Source organism: Garra rufa, chromosome 10 (assembly GCF_049309525.1).
Source record: "Garra rufa chromosome 10, GarRuf1.0, whole genome shotgun sequence".
Lineage (NCBI taxonomy): Eukaryota > Metazoa > Chordata > Actinopteri > Cypriniformes > Cyprinidae > Garra > Garra rufa.
The window spans coordinates 37,859,999-37,877,167 of NC_133370.1; the positions used below are offsets into that span (position 1 = coordinate 37,859,999).

The 17,169-nt window shown below is 37.8% G+C and overlaps 1 protein-coding gene across 3 annotated transcripts in view; it reads left to right on the forward strand.

Annotated features, from left to right (window-relative positions):
- tnk2b (tyrosine kinase, non-receptor, 2b) overlaps positions 1-17,169 on the forward strand; it is a 124,139-nt gene that overhangs the window by 62,116 nt on the left and 44,854 nt on the right. For 2 of the 3 annotated variants that reach the window (XM_073848672.1, XM_073848673.1), the window contains exon 1: positions 14,487-15,143. The exons of the other annotated variant lie outside the window; for it this stretch is intronic. In XM_073848672.1, the coding sequence (XP_073704773.1) occupies positions 15,081-15,143 (63 nt within the window). In that variant the 5' untranslated portion in view covers positions 14,487-15,080. Of the gene's footprint in view, positions 1-14,486; positions 15,144-17,169 lie in introns of those variants that run through there. 3 annotated transcript variants of the gene reach the window in all.

The following is a 17,169-nucleotide window of genomic DNA, read 5'->3' on the forward strand; positions in this document are numbered from 1 at the left end:
ATATATATATATATATATATATATATATATATATATATATATATATATGTATGTATGTATGTGTGTGTATATATATATATATATATATATATATATATATATATATATATATGTATGTTAACCTTCCTGTGTATATTTAAGGGCTCTGTGAAGAGCGTCCAAAATGTCTATTTACAACATGTTTTTGCAACTGGCATGTCTGTTAAAGGGATAGTTCACCCAAAAATGAAAATTTGATGTCTATTTGCTTACCCCCATGGCATCTAAGATGTAGGTGACTTTGTTTCCTCAGCAGAACACAAACAAAGATTTTTAACGAAAACCGGTGCATGTGAATATCCAATCAGAATATGTCCAGTCAGATATGTTTAAGTTGGTCTGTATTAAGAAGCATTGTTTGAAAATATTGCATTAGAATATTTGAGGTCATAAAAAAATTAATATTCAAATATTTGTTTATTTAAATTTAGTTGATGAGAAAAATGTTATCAGCCTAGGTTTTTTTATTTAGGGGGTGCTGTTGGCCTACTTGTCATAAAATGAAAGTAAAATACACAAATAACAAAGATTCCTATTATTCTGATCAGTAATTTATGTCGTAAAAGTGCAAGTATATTTTGATTTAAAGTTCAGATGCTATAGCTTACATGAATAAAAATCACAAACATGAGACTTGTAAATTAAATAATTTACACAGATACGGATTTACTACTCAATGTGTATGTATTTTTTCAAATGGATTATGAAAACCTAAACACAAGGTACTCTAAAATAGTTATTTTCATTTCAGTATACTTTTTTTTTATAAAATAACTTCATTATTGTTTAATTCTTAAATAAAATAAGTTTTTGTTAAAAGCTAACCAAAATGAAAAAATGATTTGTTTATAATATCTGCACAAGAGAGACTTGGTGTTATTTCCAAACAAAAAGGATTTATATCAGTATTGGTATCAATACCAGACTTTACCAGAGTTTAAAATATCGGCAAAAATCCAATATCTAGTTTTTAGCCAGCTGAAAATGCCACACACTCTTCTGAAAATGCCTAGCTGCTAGCCCCTGGGAAAAATGCTTTGGTAACTTGACACGCCATCTTAAAAACTTGTGTGTGAGACATTGCTAAAGATGCAACAGTCATGAGACACAAGCACAAAAATCATACATGTCTGTCTAGATGTGTTTACATAAAAAAAAAAGAAAGAAAAAAAAAAAAACAATGGAAAAACAGCACCTTGTGGAATGGAAAACGCGTTCGGTGTTAATGGCCCCTTAGTCTGTTTACAATAAAGCCGCTACAGAGAAAACGAGTGATCCTCTCGGTGATGATATGATGAATGGATGGTTCGTTTTAACAGTTGATCTGCACATCGCTGCACACACTTATATTCGCTCAATCATGTGCTTTTAAACCAAATCCACGCTGAAAAGAATAACGTTAACTGACATCTGGACATGACTCTCCGCAGTCTCTGATGAAATCGGTCAGGTTTTCTTTATTTTAGAGCCGTTCTGAATTTACTATTTGAACGCATACTGGATTCTTAGACTAAAAGGGGTTCACCAAGAAATTTCAGATCGTAAAATTATGTTCCTTTTCATTTTTAAGGTATTGTTTTAGTTATAATGTACTGATTAAAATTAGTAATCAATAATAATTATTATTTTACCACTCGCCTCCCGGACGGAGTGGGTGTGGGCCATCAGGCGCAGTCATTATATTTAAAAGGAAAACAGTGCATCAACATCATCAACCAGCTACGTCGTTAACGTCAGTACTCTCATGGAGTGTTACAGAGAAAGCAATGAATATCATAATTTTGTCTTTCAGTTGACGGTTCAAGTCTCTTGCAAGGTCCTCAATTCTTTCAGCCACAGTGTTTCTTGACAAGCTAATACTGGCAAAAGCCTGTTTTTCTCAGGACACACAAGCTCAGCTGCCTTTACCAAGACGCGAGTGCTTGCCACACATCTTCAGTTAGCCGACGTGTTCGAAATTTGATTTAGGCGCTGCTTTGGTTTGGAATGCGCATGCGTGTTAGAGGTTCCTGCTGAAGCGCAATAAAAGCACAATTAAATTATCAATGATAGAATAAAAACAAATGAATAAAACCAAAGACAATATAGCCGCGAATACTCGTATATAGACTTTATTTAATACTACTACTACTACTAATAATAATGATAATAAAAAAAGATTTAATATTAAATATTATTGTTCAAAGCATCCTGCGGGCCGTATTGGACGCCTTAGTGGGCCGTATTCGGCCCGCGGGCCGAATGTTTGACACCCCTGGACTAGATGCAACACTATGCGACATTACACTGTGGGAACATGCAGTGTATCTAAAACTAAATGAGCAGAGGGCAAATGTGGAGCAACGAGGAGGTAAAGTGCCTTTTATGAACTCTTTGTGAGTTTGCAGGTGGTGAAAATAAAATTATTATACACTCAATAAGCTTAGTCCAGCAGACGGCATTAGGCTGGTTTGGTAAATATACATCACTCAACCCGACCAATCAGTTTGTGAACGTATCACTGGATTTATCAGAGATTCGCTGCATTTATGGCCAGCAAAGCACCATCTTAGCCAAATGCGAGTGGTTTTATCCAGGGCTTTACAGTGTGACCATTTCACTCGCATTTGCAACTGAAAACTACTACGTGCGACTATGAAAAAATATTTAGGAGCACTATGTGCGATATTTGTGTTTGCACTCAGGGGAGCTTCAAAGGTTTTCTGCGTGTTTTTGCAACATATCACAGACATATCTCAAGAATCCTTTCATAAACAAAGTGTAGAGAGAGTGTAAATAAGAGATTGATTGTGCAGTATAGAGAGCTTTGTTGATTATAATAGAGCTTTGTGAGATGGCGAACTAAGATGAGTGACAGCTTTTAATCATTTTTAAGGGAGTTTGTAAATGAGATTGATTTAATGCAACAGTTAAATAAACAATAAGTTATTATTAAGTGACATTGTCTGACTATAACACTATTGCCTGATTTTGCTCTATTTTGTCTTCAAAAGTAGTCTGAAACAACTGAGCCACTGCGGATCTCCATTCAAACACAGCGTTTATGAATGAACGTGTGTTTTTAAATGAATCTAGTGAAATTACTAAATTTTCCCATTCTTAAAGACAGTCACTTGCTTTATTCCTGAATGAACCAAACGAAAAGGTAAAAACAAAGGTAAAAACATAATCCCATGTAAATCACTTTGAATCAAATATGACCTCATAACGGGAAGGCAAATTTTTTAATCAGATTTTTAAAATTATTGTTTAGAATGTGCTCTTGAAATTTTGACTGTGCTCCTAAATTGTTTTAAGTGCTCCTAACAAGAAAAGTAAGCTTAGAGCCCTGTTATCATTTTTCAGATACTTACTGCAGATCGAGTATTCGAATTTTCGACTATTCGTGCACATCCCTAGTCTGAATCCACTCAACACTGCTGAAAACGTTCAGTCAAAGCATGTTTGTGAAACTTTTCATTAACTTTTCAAAACAACACAATGTAAATAAGAGCTTTACTGTGCAGTGTTGTCGGCTTCATTGATTATAACGGGATTATAACGCTTCATTGTATACAGGGCTTGACGCTAAGGATTTTTTCTACTGGCCCGGTTGGGCCAGTGGTTCAAATTTTTATTTGCCCTGTCAATTTTCACTGGCCCTGCCACAAAAAATAAATAAATAAAAAGAAGTTGCTGTTATCACTGTTTTTGACCCACGTTATCTTTTATTTTGATAAATAAGCTTATGAGACAATATGTTAAAGGTTGTATCAGCGATTTCTAGCCTAAAACATAAAGTGTCAATTTCAGCTGAGCTTTCTTCACGATCCGCTCACTGCCTGCCCCATAAATTGTCTATGAAAAAAACGCGTCTCTCTGGTCAGCCTAGGGTCTGAGATATGCCAAAAAAACAATCGGCGCTATCAACTATTGCACAGATAAACAAACTGTGTTCCAACCAATCAGCGTCAGGGGTTTGGTGTTGTGGACTTTCCTACTGGTGCAGGGATGTGAGGGAGGCGGAGCGAAAGTCCACAACACCAAACCCCTGACGCTGATTGGTTGGAACACTGTTTGTTTATCTGTGGAAAGGCTGGTAGTGCCGATTGTTTTTTTTGGCATATCTCGGACCCTAGGCTGACCAGAGAGACGCGTTTTTTTTCACAGACAATTTATGGGGCAGGCAGTGAGCGGATCGTGAAGAAAGCTCAGCTGAAATTGACACTTTATGTTTTAGGCTAGAAATCGCTGATACAACCTTTAATATGTTGTTTTATTACAAATTAAAAGATGCTTTAGGGAAAAACAGCAGATGGACTAAAAGAATGTAAATTCAGACTCTGCCAGCAGGTGGCACTTATGAAACAACTAGTGATACAGTGTTTTATTGGTTACCGTGCTTACTTTAAATGCATTATACAGAGGCAAATCAAAAGAAAACACCATGTTCCCCTCATAGATACATTCATATAAACCCCCATTTCAATATTTAGGATAATATTTCCAATATTTCACGCATTGTGAACCGTGATCTTGCTCTGCCTGCTACAGTATTCTTTTCCTCTTTGCATTCGTCTTCAGCATCTCTGGCCAGTTCGTAATATTTCCACACACGTTTTGAAAAATTATTGCATGCAGTTGAAATATATCGGGTCAACCAGTGCATCTGTACTCCACTGTATAAATTAAATCTAGATTAATCATTGTTAAAGCTACAAAGTTACTTGTCAAGACTCTATGCCTGTGTCTCTCTGTGATCACGCTGTATACAAAGAAAACAGCATGTTAGTACTAAATGGGAGTTATCTTTTGCGCCTCGCTCGAATGCTTTGAAATCACTTAAAGCTTAAAAACACATACAAATAATGAGCATTCGTGACGATGCAGCAGTGACAAATTCATCAACTGTCCTGAGTATCTTTAATGCTGGCCCCGGGCCATCAGACACTCCTTATTGTCAAGCCCTGGTATATAATATACATTTGTAATTCTGTTAACTGCACATTGCAAAGTTTATAAATTGAATTTGGTATCGTACTGAAGCCAAAATTGTTATTCAAAGAGAAACCATATCGAGCCATCCCTAGCTGACACAGCAGCTGTTTTGGTATCCTAGTTAAGACTTTGCCACACAGGCTCAGAAGAGCAAAGACCGCTGGTTGGGTGGGCTGAAAAACAGCAGATTGGCCACACATTAAGCCTGCTCAGAGAGAGTGCGGAGAGATCAGGAAAGAGGAGGACACAAACAGACTACCCTTCACCTCCCTCTGCATTCATCCATCTAAATGCATGGGCTATGGGCTCCCAGATGGCCCTGATTTTTGCCTCTCTTTCTCTCTCTCTCTCTCTCGAATGTACTCGCCTGCCGGATTAAAGCCTCTTCGTCAAGCAGAGCAGGTGAGCATTCTGATTGGCTGAGAGCCTCAAGCCCACTGCTCACTGGTGAGTGCACTTGACGGGGTAGCCACTGCGTTGTCGGGGGCAACCACTCACCGCAGCAGCAGAGACCGGCAACCTGGGCTTAAAAAACAAGGGGAAAGAAAAGAGGGAGAAATTAGAGGGGAAAACATGACAACAATAACAAGGGATTAGCCTATGGCATCGGCCAAGCCATCAGGACTCCATATAAAAAAAAATAAAGCTCCCATCGCACAGATGTTTGTGAAGGGGAGAGAGGGAGGGATGGAGCATCTCAGATGAAGGAGCCTGATTGAAAAACAGCTCAGCTAGAGAGATGTGCGATCTGCTTGGTACACAATAGAATTAGGAAATGCGTTTGGATGTGATGGACTTGTCTAACAGATAGTTAAACATCTCATACAAATACACACTGACCAGCCATCAGTGATTTAGAAACAGCAGCCTGTTATGAGGAGCGAAAAACAGTGGTGTTACCTGTGTGCAGAAGAACAGGCCACATCCATGTCTATTTGAACTGGATAGCGGATAAGCAACGCAGCTGGACTCTTCGTTTGACCTTAACATGGGGGACACAGCAGAATACCAGCGTCTGCCCAGCGACTGCGATGAGGATGAGGTATTACAGGCTATTCGGATAACTGATAACAGTTTTGTTGGTGTTACTTATTTGAAATGTTGATTGTAAGTGTTGTGGATTTATTTTTAATGTCCATTACACATCTCGGCTTATTCAGACTGTGTACAGTAAGAATGACGTGCTCAGAGATTGGTAACCGCACCAGAAATGTGAGTCTGTAAGTGTGTCAGTGTGTCTGTAAGACGGTACAATAACCCACATGTGGGTGAATCATCACGTGATGATTAGCGTGATGGTGTGTGCCCTAAATTTTGTCATACTTTGCATATATTAACCAGTCTGTGCTCTACTGTTATTGTCATTCATTAGTCTGATCGATAGCATATGTCTTTACATGGTATTGTTTGCTCTGGGTGGTGCTCAACTATGCTTGCTATGACGTGTGATGTGTGTATAAACTTCTGTTCAGAAGTTGTTGTTTTTTTTTTTTAGGAAATTAATTCATTAATTTATAAATTGATGAATGTTCACAAGATCACAAGCAGATTTCAAATAAATATTGCTGTTTTGAAGGTTTTATTAAAGAATCCTTGAAAAATACATAAGTTTCCAATAATATAATATGCCACACAACATACAGTCATACCTAAATGTATTCAGACACCTTCAACATGTCTCACATTATTACAGTCTGTTCGGTATAGTTTAGAAAATGATAATAAAATGACAAAACTCTGAGTTATACAAAGCTATGTAATCGATTACAGTCAACCAAAAATTCAGACAACTGTTAGTATGACTATATTTACAGTACATAACTATAAATACTTTTTTTGACCAATTACCAAGCAATTTTGTTCAGTAGTGTAAAAAGGTTGCATTAGCAATTAAAGAAAAAAACACTTAAGCAAAACATGGTCAGGTCAAAGTGTCTGAATAAATATTTTGTCCCAAACTTTTATCAGCTGTACTGGTAGTCCACTGTATGAAGAATTTTTGGGTATAATGTGTCTCAGTTTACTTATTTTGCTATCCTCACTTACATAAATGAACTATAGTGTCCTGCACCGACTAGTAAAAAGTTATAGATGTAAAAAGTGACTAATTTAAAAATAAAGGTTCTTTATTGGCATTGATTGTTCCACTAAGAACCTTGAACGTCCTTGGAACCTTTCACATGCAGAAAAAGTTTCTTATAGTCAAAAAAGATTCTACAGATTTTTGAAACGTTCTTCAAAATGTTTATTTTTTTAAGAGCGGTTCTTTGGGAAACCAAAAATGGTTCTTCAATGGGATCACTGCAAAAACACCCTTTTGGAACCTTTATTTTTAAGTGTGTATTAGGGTCACAATACCATAAAAATTACTTACGATACTAGACCAGCTGAAGTATCACGATACCAAGTAGTATCACGATACCTTGCAGTGTTCTGTTAGTTTATAATTCAGTTCTACAAAATGAATCAAAATTTCATAAACAAAAAGATGTAAATGAAAACAGACAAGATTTTTCTCTGAATACTAATGTAAACAAAACATCTTAGCACTGCACAGAAGCTGCATGAAGTGGTATTTAGATGTGGTATTTATAAATATAGACTGTATTTATAATTGCATAAACAATGTTATGAGATTAATGTTTTAAACACAAAACTCTGAATATAGAAATATGTTGGAAAAGAACGTAATATGATGTGAAACAAAACCGCCAGCAGGTGGCAGCAGTGTTCATTATTGAATCACTGAGTCATTCAAACGATTCTTTCAAAACAGCTGAATCCTTCAGGAGCGAATTAAATGACTCGTTTTTATGAATGGCTTAGTGAATCAGTGATTCGCCCAAACCAACGCGGATTCGAACACAGAAACGAAACAAAAACAGCACTTAACACTTGCTCGTGTAGTATTGCTGAAATATCAGGAGCATTTTTGCTCACATATCTTGAAATTTCCAAGTTAGCAGCTGGTAAAACGTGTATGATCGATAAGAACCAAGTGCAAAGCCGCTATGTTAATGAATGGAATTGCATTCGTGATCGCAAAGATGCTTTGAAACGAATTATTACACTCGTTCTAAAAGTGGGCAAATTAATAAAAATATGAAAATACTTTCTTGTAAAATATTTTGATGTTGAATAACTGATTCTTGAGCTGCTATTTTACATAACACCAGACGGTCTGAATCAGACCCTCTCTTCTGATAAACTGCAGCGTGAACAACGACGTGCGCATCCATCTTCTCATTTCAAACTCAACTGAAGCGTCAGGAAACACTGAATACCATATAAAGCATAGACACAGCCTGTACTAAGCAAAGCACAGCAGAAAGACATTTTGGTAATCAACTTGTAATGTTTCTGCTGGCATGCATGTTCAAGTGAACGTTTTAAACAGTGTTTCTGCCGTGCCTACAACATATCTTACGGTGCTACCGTATGAACGATACTACCGTTTCAAAAATGCAATGGCACCGCTGGTATTTTGAAGCTTTAGTATCGCGATACTACCGTAGTACCGGTATACGTGCAACCCTAGTGTGTATAATAATAAGAATTTTTTCTTGAGCACCAAAACAACATTTTAGAATGAATTTTGAAGGTTCATATGACACATCCCCAAACATCTCATGTGCTTCACTATAGTTATGAGGTTCTTTTTACCACACATGACATTTGGAACCTAGTCTTAACTTCACAGAAATGGTTTTATGACAGGCTGATATGAATTTAGTTAGACTAAAGTGTTTACACAACATTTTAAAAAGACAAATTATTATTTTAGTTTGATTGAAATTGATCGCTTTTAAAAGCATGTAAATATACTTAATGAATGTTTTTAGAGTCTGTAGATCTTTTCATAACAGCCTGGGGTTCTGTGAATCATCTCAACTCTGCTTTTAGGGTGATTAAGTAGAACTGCCCACCAAATTATTTTAATCTGTTACGGATGCAGTTTAACTTTATGTAAAATAATGGAAGTGTATGTTAGTACTTGTTTAGGCTAGGTAAGTGTGTGTGTGTGTGTGTGTGTGTGTGTGTGTGTGTGTGTGTGTGTGTGTGTGTGTGTGTGTGTGAACACTATTTCTCTGTTTGGTGGCATTTCACATTCTCACATTTAGCACTATGATCTCATCTAGCCCTTGAGAAATCCAGATAATGTTTCAGTCTTGAAGAAACAAAACTGACTTCACACTTATGTCAACAGTTTTTCTTTTTCTTTTTTGGTAAACCACTTGTCGGTCTGTTTTTCGCTTTAAGTTCCCACCCTTTCCTGTTTTCTGGCTTTTATCTCTCTTTATATTAAATATATTCTGTGTGAATGCAGGCTGAATGCATCACAGAATGCATCTGTGTAAACAAAACAAGAGCTTTATTATGCAAGTTGTGTGATGTAGTGATATTCTTAGTTATATGTGGTGATTTAAAAGCGGGAAGGGGGAGAATGTTTGTATACAGACAAAGACGCAAAAGGAAAAATATGATCAGGGAACTACGTAACAGCTGTTCAGATGATTAAATGAATCAGCCAAATACAGTAGTAGTACTGTATGCAGTGCAGTTGTTTATGGGAAAAAGAAAGAGCAGGGCTTTTTGATGAGTCTTTGTGGGACTGTCCAGGACTGTGAATGAAAGCAAAGACAAAATCAAATTGTGCTTTACATTATCTACCTCAGAATATTCTGTTTCTCTTTGAAATACTGTATGGAAGTTATGAGACAAATGTGTTTCACAAATGTCTTTTCACATATTTAAGCCGAGTGCTGGAAAGTTGAGCTGCATAGTCAGTATCACTTACAAAGCTAAATTGTATAGGACCATGTGATTTGTTATTAAACAGAAGCATGTGTTGTCTCTTAAGCCATGTTCAAGCATGTCTTTCGTCTGTATGACATTTCCAGATGAGCTTTAACGGTAAAGCCAGTTACTGTTACTGCTGTTGTTCTTCAGTAATGGTGGTGTGAATCACTTACTTGGCTTGAGAAGGCTTGATTATGGCTTCCATGTCCTTATGTTCTTGTTGTTATATTTGTCATGTTGAAAAATTACTGCTGATTTATGAGTAAATGTTAAGTATCTTCTAGGTCTAAAGTGTGGATGATACCGGGTGTCACTCAAATGCCACTGGCTACAAGCACTTTTGTGTGACTGCTTCCCTCTGGTGGTTTGTTAGAGCACCGCAACCTACAAAAAAATTCTGTAAAAACTGTTACGTACTAGCAATATAGTTCTAATGTCTGGGTTTAACAGAGTAGGGCTGTCTCAAATTCCATTAATCAGGTTTGACTACTTTTTGCTTTTTGACATGGACCGTCACTGAATTCTGCAGGCAGGCTTGAGAGTGAGGGTGAATTTGTCTTCTCCATGAGGTGCAACATATGGAGGTATAGTGTGAGCTTGGCTCATCTGGTCTGAATGTGCCAAGATGTTAGTGGTAACTAGAGGTCACATACACAAACACACATAAAGAAGTGTTCCTTGATCACACCACCACCACCTTCTTACAGTTAAAATAATATAATCATTAAATCATTAGCTCACCTTCATGTTGTTCCAAACCTATAAGACCTTATTTATATTATTTGTATTTATATTATATAATATATTATTGAACACAAATGAAGATTTTTTTTTTTTTAATATTGTGTCATCATTTTTGCCCATTCATTCATTTTAAGCTTTCACAATTTCATAAAAACATTGTAAAAGCAATGAAGCATTTTAATTTTAGTCTTGAATAGACTTGAATACACTTTATATGGTGAAACAGGTTTAATTATTGGCTTATGTTCATATACAGTTGCAATCAAAATGATTCAACCCCCCAGAGACTGCAGTACTCTACAAATACAAGCTTTTCTGAACAGGGCTTTTTAAAAATTGCATCTACAACAGTTTATTGGTACATTAAAAGTGATAATATCAATATATAATGTAATGTTTTTGAGTTATAGGATTTGTTAATAACACAGCTCATAATTATTCAACCCCTATTCAGCATTGCTGTTTTAAAGGGATAGTTCACCCGAAAATGATAATTTGATGTTTATTTGCTTACCCCCATGGCATCCAAGATGTAGGTGACTTTGTTTCCTCAGCAGAACACAAACGAAGATTTTTAACAAAAACCGGTGCAGTCTGTCAGTCAAATAATGGCAGTCAATGGTTACCAAATCTTTAGAGAAAAGAAAAACATACACAGACAAATCCAAATTACACCCTGCGGCTCGTGACGATACACTGATGTCCTGAGACACGAAACGATCGTTTTTTTGTGAGAAACTGAACAGTATTTATATAATTTTTTACCTTTGATACACAGCCACGTCCATCTCTCCTGAGCACGAGTTTAGCTTTCGGTTTGTCACATGTGAACGCGCTCTGACATAGTATACACAAACGCCGGAAGCTATCTGTTGCGTGTATACGACACTCATTGTTTACACAGTGCACACAGACTGTGGGTATAGCGGCTATTCAAAACGGTAATTACTTGTGCTTATCCTGATAGTTGAAACCGATTTAAATCTAAAAGATTACATTGGCTTGCGCAAACTCATTCGGGACTTTTAACCGATTTCCCCTTACGGCGTTTGCGTATACTACGCCAGAGCGCATACACATATCACGAGCCGGATGCAAAGCCCGTGCTCAGGACAGATGGACGTGGCTGTGTATCAAAGGTAAAAAAATGATATAAATACTGTTCAGTTTCTCACAAAAACCGATCGTTTCATGTCTTAGGACATCAATGTATCGTCACGAGCCGCAGGGTGTAATTTGGATTTGTCTGTGCATGTTTTTGTTTACTTTTAAAGGTTTGGTGCCCATCCACCTCTATTATTTGGCTGGCAGACTGCACTGGTTTTTGTTAAAAATCTTTGTTTGTGTTCTGCTGAGGAAACAAAGTCACCTACATCTTGGATGCCCTGGGGGTAAGCAGATAAACATCAAATTTTAATTTTTGGGTGAACTATCCCTTTAAATCACTTATTTTTATGGCAGAGAACAAAATTGTCTTAAAACGCAATTAAGTCTTTAGAAACTCAATAAAAAAAAAACTGAATTAGCTTGGAGTTTAGCACATACATACATTTACCCTATGCATGTGCTGAAGTTGAGTAGCAAATATGGTAAAGTCAACAGAGCTCTCACAAATCTATAAAGAAATTGTTTTATTATATAAGAAAGTCTAAGGCTACCTCGAGATTTCCAAGACATTAACAGTTCCTAGAGATACAGCCTTAGTCCTTAGTTTAAAGTGTGTTGAATCAGAAAACCTTGAGGGCGTTGAACAAAAAAGCACAATATCGTAAAATGTCTGATCAGAGCAACTGAGAAAAACCTGCAATGTACAGCCAAAGATATGCCAGATGACCCTTACGAAAGGAGAAAAAATGCAGGGTATAAGAAGAACACTAGACAAGTATGGCCTTTATGTTGAAGCATCTTGCCGAATACCACTCTTGACCAAGAAGAACACAAAGGCAGACTTGAACATGCTAAAATTCATTAAGAAAAACCTGTGGAGTTCTGGAAGAATGTTTTATGGAGTGATGGGACCAAACTGGAACCTTTTGGACCTATGGATCAACAGTATGTCAGGTGCAAATAAAGGCAAAGCCTTATAAGCAGAAGAACACCATCTCCATGGTCAAACATGGAGGTGCACCAGTCCTGGGGTTGTTTTACTGTAGCAGGAAGTGGAAAACATGACCGTATGACGGACATCATGGATTCTTTGAAAGATCAGGCCATTTTGGCAAGAATTCTGAAGCCTTTGGTGCAAAGACTGAAGCTAATGATCAGTGGACTTTCCTGCAGGACAGCCATCCCAAAGTATACATCCAAATCTACTTATACTTGGTTCAGGAATCTGAATGTTTTTGAGTGGCCTGTTCAGTTTCCAGATTTAATTCTCATTAAAAATATTTGGTTAAATTTAAAGAAAGCTGTGGCTGTGTAAAAAAACAAAGATTATCAGTGATCTGAAAGCTTTTTCAGGCGAGGAATGGGCCAAGATTGCAGTAGAGAGGTGACAAAAGCTTCTAAGCCCTTCCAAGCAGCCTTTATTGGTGGTTTTAACGAATAAAAGATTCTGCAACAAATTTCACTTTTGGGGGTTGAATAATTTTGAACATGAATGTTTAGAGCCAATTAGATTTTTTTTCTTTATTCATCAACTTACGTTCTCAGAATTACTCAAATGTGTATTAATAAACTTTCTCTAATAGTGTACTGATGCCTTTGTTGAATTTTGTTTGTCCGTGTGCAGTATTTGATAAATTCAGGTCATGTCAGTTTGTATGGCACTGTTTACTGTATCAGCTTTACGTAGAATGTTGCCTTGATACCCCCTGTGAGCAAGCCAAAGGTGACTGTGCTAAGGAAAGAACTCCAAGATGATTTAACCAGACACTTATGACACCTACAGTGTCTACAGTGCACAGCTGGTTTAAGTGTTCAGCCAAATATCAGAGCTTGGTCACAGGGACCTACATTTTCCCCTTATTCACAGCTGTGCTAGCATTAACAGATTTTTTTCATTTTCTTAAATACAGCTCTTTTTTCGATAAGTCTCAAGAACATTCCTGTTGCATTAGCTGCTTGGTCTGAAGTGGCGTTGGAAATTCTTTGTGTCAGGGCAGTAATTGGAGGCAGACTGTTTATGACGCGCAGGGCCCTGCTGCTCACCTCATCTTCCCTCTTGCTCTAGGGGAAAAAAACAACCACATCCATGCTCAACCAATATTGTACATTTTGTTTATCGCCCAAATTGCCGCACGTCTGGTTTAGTCTGTGGGCTTGATGAATCAGTGGGGAATGAGGGAGGGTGAAGGGACGTAAATAAAACATGGTTTATTCTGTTAGGGGTGATGAAGCCAAAATGTCCCCTTTTTGTTCAGAGGGGAAAGAGACAGAGGGAGGGGACATATTTTTTTGAGTGTGTTTGTTTACAAGAGGTTGAGATAACATTTTTAGAGGGACTGAGGGAGGAGAATGCCGCAAACCAAATAAAGAAGAAAAGTCAGGTCATGTGGGAGTTGAGAGCGGAGTGGGAGAGAGAGTGAATATAAAAGAAAGATGTGGTGGGAGCCAGAGATAGGAGGGGATATGGTGGTGTTCAGGAGGGGGATTTGTTAAGAGCCCAACATATGGGAGGAACACAGGAAATGAGCTCTCCATCCTGCAGTTAAATCTGACCTTTTGGCTCATGATCAAATGCTCCTCCATCTGAATACCATAGAGTCTCTGTCCCGGGCACAGGCTGACGGAGGGAGGAGAGGGAGAGAGGGAGAGAGGGAGGGAAATAAAGAAAAGGGGCACTTCCCAAGCGTCTGTTTGTGAGTTGCAGGAATTACACAGTCACGCAGTGGGAGGAGAGAGAGTGCTAGACACTCCTCCTGCTCCAGAACAACTCGTCCCCTCTGACACAAACATGCACGCACCGACCCCCTAAAAAAAGTACCTTTTCCAGCTCAGCAGACCATAGAAGCACTAAGGGACAAGTTTGTGTGAGCATTGCAGCTCTTGTGATTCTCTTACCACTTTCACTGTGGCTGTCATCTGAGCGAGGCAATCGGGAATAGAAGAAACTGTTCTATTAATAGCTGGCCGGTGGACTGAGCGGATGGATAGAGGAATGGACAACTGAGGAAAATGACTCAAATACATTCAGCAATTTCTAAATGTAGGAGGACATCACCTCATACTTCTTGTGACTTGCCTCAGAGCACGCAGTGTGAACTTTGCTTTGGGATGTTCTAACTAGGCTGCCAAGTGAACATTTCCCTTTCGCAGACCTCTCTCTCTAGTGTTTTCTTGCCTTGCCCCACACGGTCCCCCACATACAAGTTCACTATGCTAGTGCTGAGCTTCAGTTAAAGGAGCTTAATGTGGATTGCCCCGCGATGGAATGCGGTACGTCGGCTGTACAAGTTCAGGAGACTTTCCAACTAGGGAGACTTTCACAGTTTTGGAGCTGTCTCTCCATCTCAAACCTTTGGAGTCTTGGACGATTAGGCTGAACTTGACTTTCTGTGGATTTTCTCTTACAACTCAATATGCGTCGCTTTGACAAGCTCAAGAAATCATTTCCGTTTCTTGCTCATTTTCATGTGTACAGAGTAAGTGTTTTTCATTCTCTTGTGCAGAGCATGCTAAGTTTCAGTATTAGAAATAGAGCTAGGAATTTCAGGACTGACCCGTACTTGAGCGTGTGTGTGTGTGTGTGTGTGTGTGTGCGCGTGCGTGCGTGCGTGTGTGTGTGTGCTGGTTCATGTCAGCATCTGTGTTGGTGTGAAACCGCACCATGCTTTTACACATGTGTCAGAGCTTAGCTGTGTTCATGGATATCATCAGACCATACCAGAGCCTGACCCTAACAATGCATGAAACCTTCACAATGCATAACTCGATAGCACCATGTCTAATAGTTTATTTCTCACACACTGTCAGATTTTTTTTGCATTCGTTTGGCATTTATATAGTATTCAGTGTACGTCCATTAATAAATTCTTGTTGACTGTATTGCATCATCATAGTGTTGTCAGTCTTTGCAGCTGATTTATTGTGCCTCATTATAGCAATTAATTTGTAATGTTCTTTCTTAAATTTGTGTGAAGGGTGTAACCACTATTGGTTGTAACTCATGGCCTCTGTCCAAGGGCCGTGGCAATAGTTCCCTTGGGCTTAGAGGCTACAGCCCTCTAAGACCATATGCATTACTTCACACTGCACAAGCTTTGCTTGTTGCCACTAGCCTTGCACAGTATGCCTGTGCTTTGGCAGTACTGGAATATATCTAAATTTCAAATGTTAATGGTACTACCACATTTTCCAAATGATAATACTGTACTGCATAGTACCAAATATTATAAGATATTATGGAGGCGGACTTGGTTAGATTGGAGCGCTCACAAATTTAAGCAAACCGCTTTAAAACTCCTAATAGAAACCAAATATCCAACTTCTATATATGAGCACACTAACATACTTGTATCATCAGAATATTTCATTTGAAAGCTGACCTATATTGTGTTATTTATTATTTTATTGTAGACATGACTGCCAACATAATGCCAAAGTATCATATTTGGTGGTACTTTTTTCAGTAGGCTGTGGAAATTACCTGAAATTAACAGGTTTAATGAAACCGTATTACAATATAACAACAGTTATGGAACATTGGTTTTGTATAACAATTTTTTATCTTACCACCCTAGCACTACTACTGCTATTACAAATAATAATGGTCATTTTTCTAATAAAATAAACTATCCTGGCAACATCTGTGGACCTAGATTATTTTACGTGTGTGCTAAATATTTAATGACTAGCTTTTAATTGGTGTTGGTACATACTGTACAAAAGCAGTTGCTTGTTAGCATGTTACTACAAGGATGTATTGTAAAACACTACTGAAATGCATGACCATACTATGCATGACCACACATCATCATTCTCAGGATCAGGTGGATCAGACTCATCACATACAGTTGAGGTCAAAAGTTTACATTCCCTTTTCAGAATCTGCAAAATGTTAATTATTTTAACAACATAAAAGGGATCATACAAAATGTTATTGTTTATTTGCTACTGACCTGAGTAAGATATTTCACATAAAATATGTTTATGTATAGTCTACAGGAGAAAATAATAGTTACATTTATAAAAATTACCCCGTTCAAAAGTTTACATCCACTTGAACCGTATGTAAGAAATTTATTTCAGTTAATTATAAAATGGCCCTGACATGTCACTAGACATTAGGAAATCATGTTCATTTCAAATACTTGACTTCACTGACAACAGTGGTCCGGCCAGGATATTGTCATTTAAAAGTGACAGTTGCAGCCCACAACTGATGTTACTGTTGTCATTTTGTGTTTTGGTCTGAGGCTCCACCCTCCAGCTATCTACTAATCACAAAGTCAGTAGAGTTTCGTCATCCGGCTGGCCAGCTCTGCTCTAGTTACAGCTGCAGCTACGAAGTGTTGGATAAAACATGTATAACGTTACGAAACCTAAAAGACCTTGTTATGAATCCGAAATGTCGTGACAAAGTCCGAAATAAAACAAGGATTTGTATAGGAGATGCCTTTGAAAGATGGAGACGGCTGAAAACGGAGAAGAATTTGAAGACAGACGCCA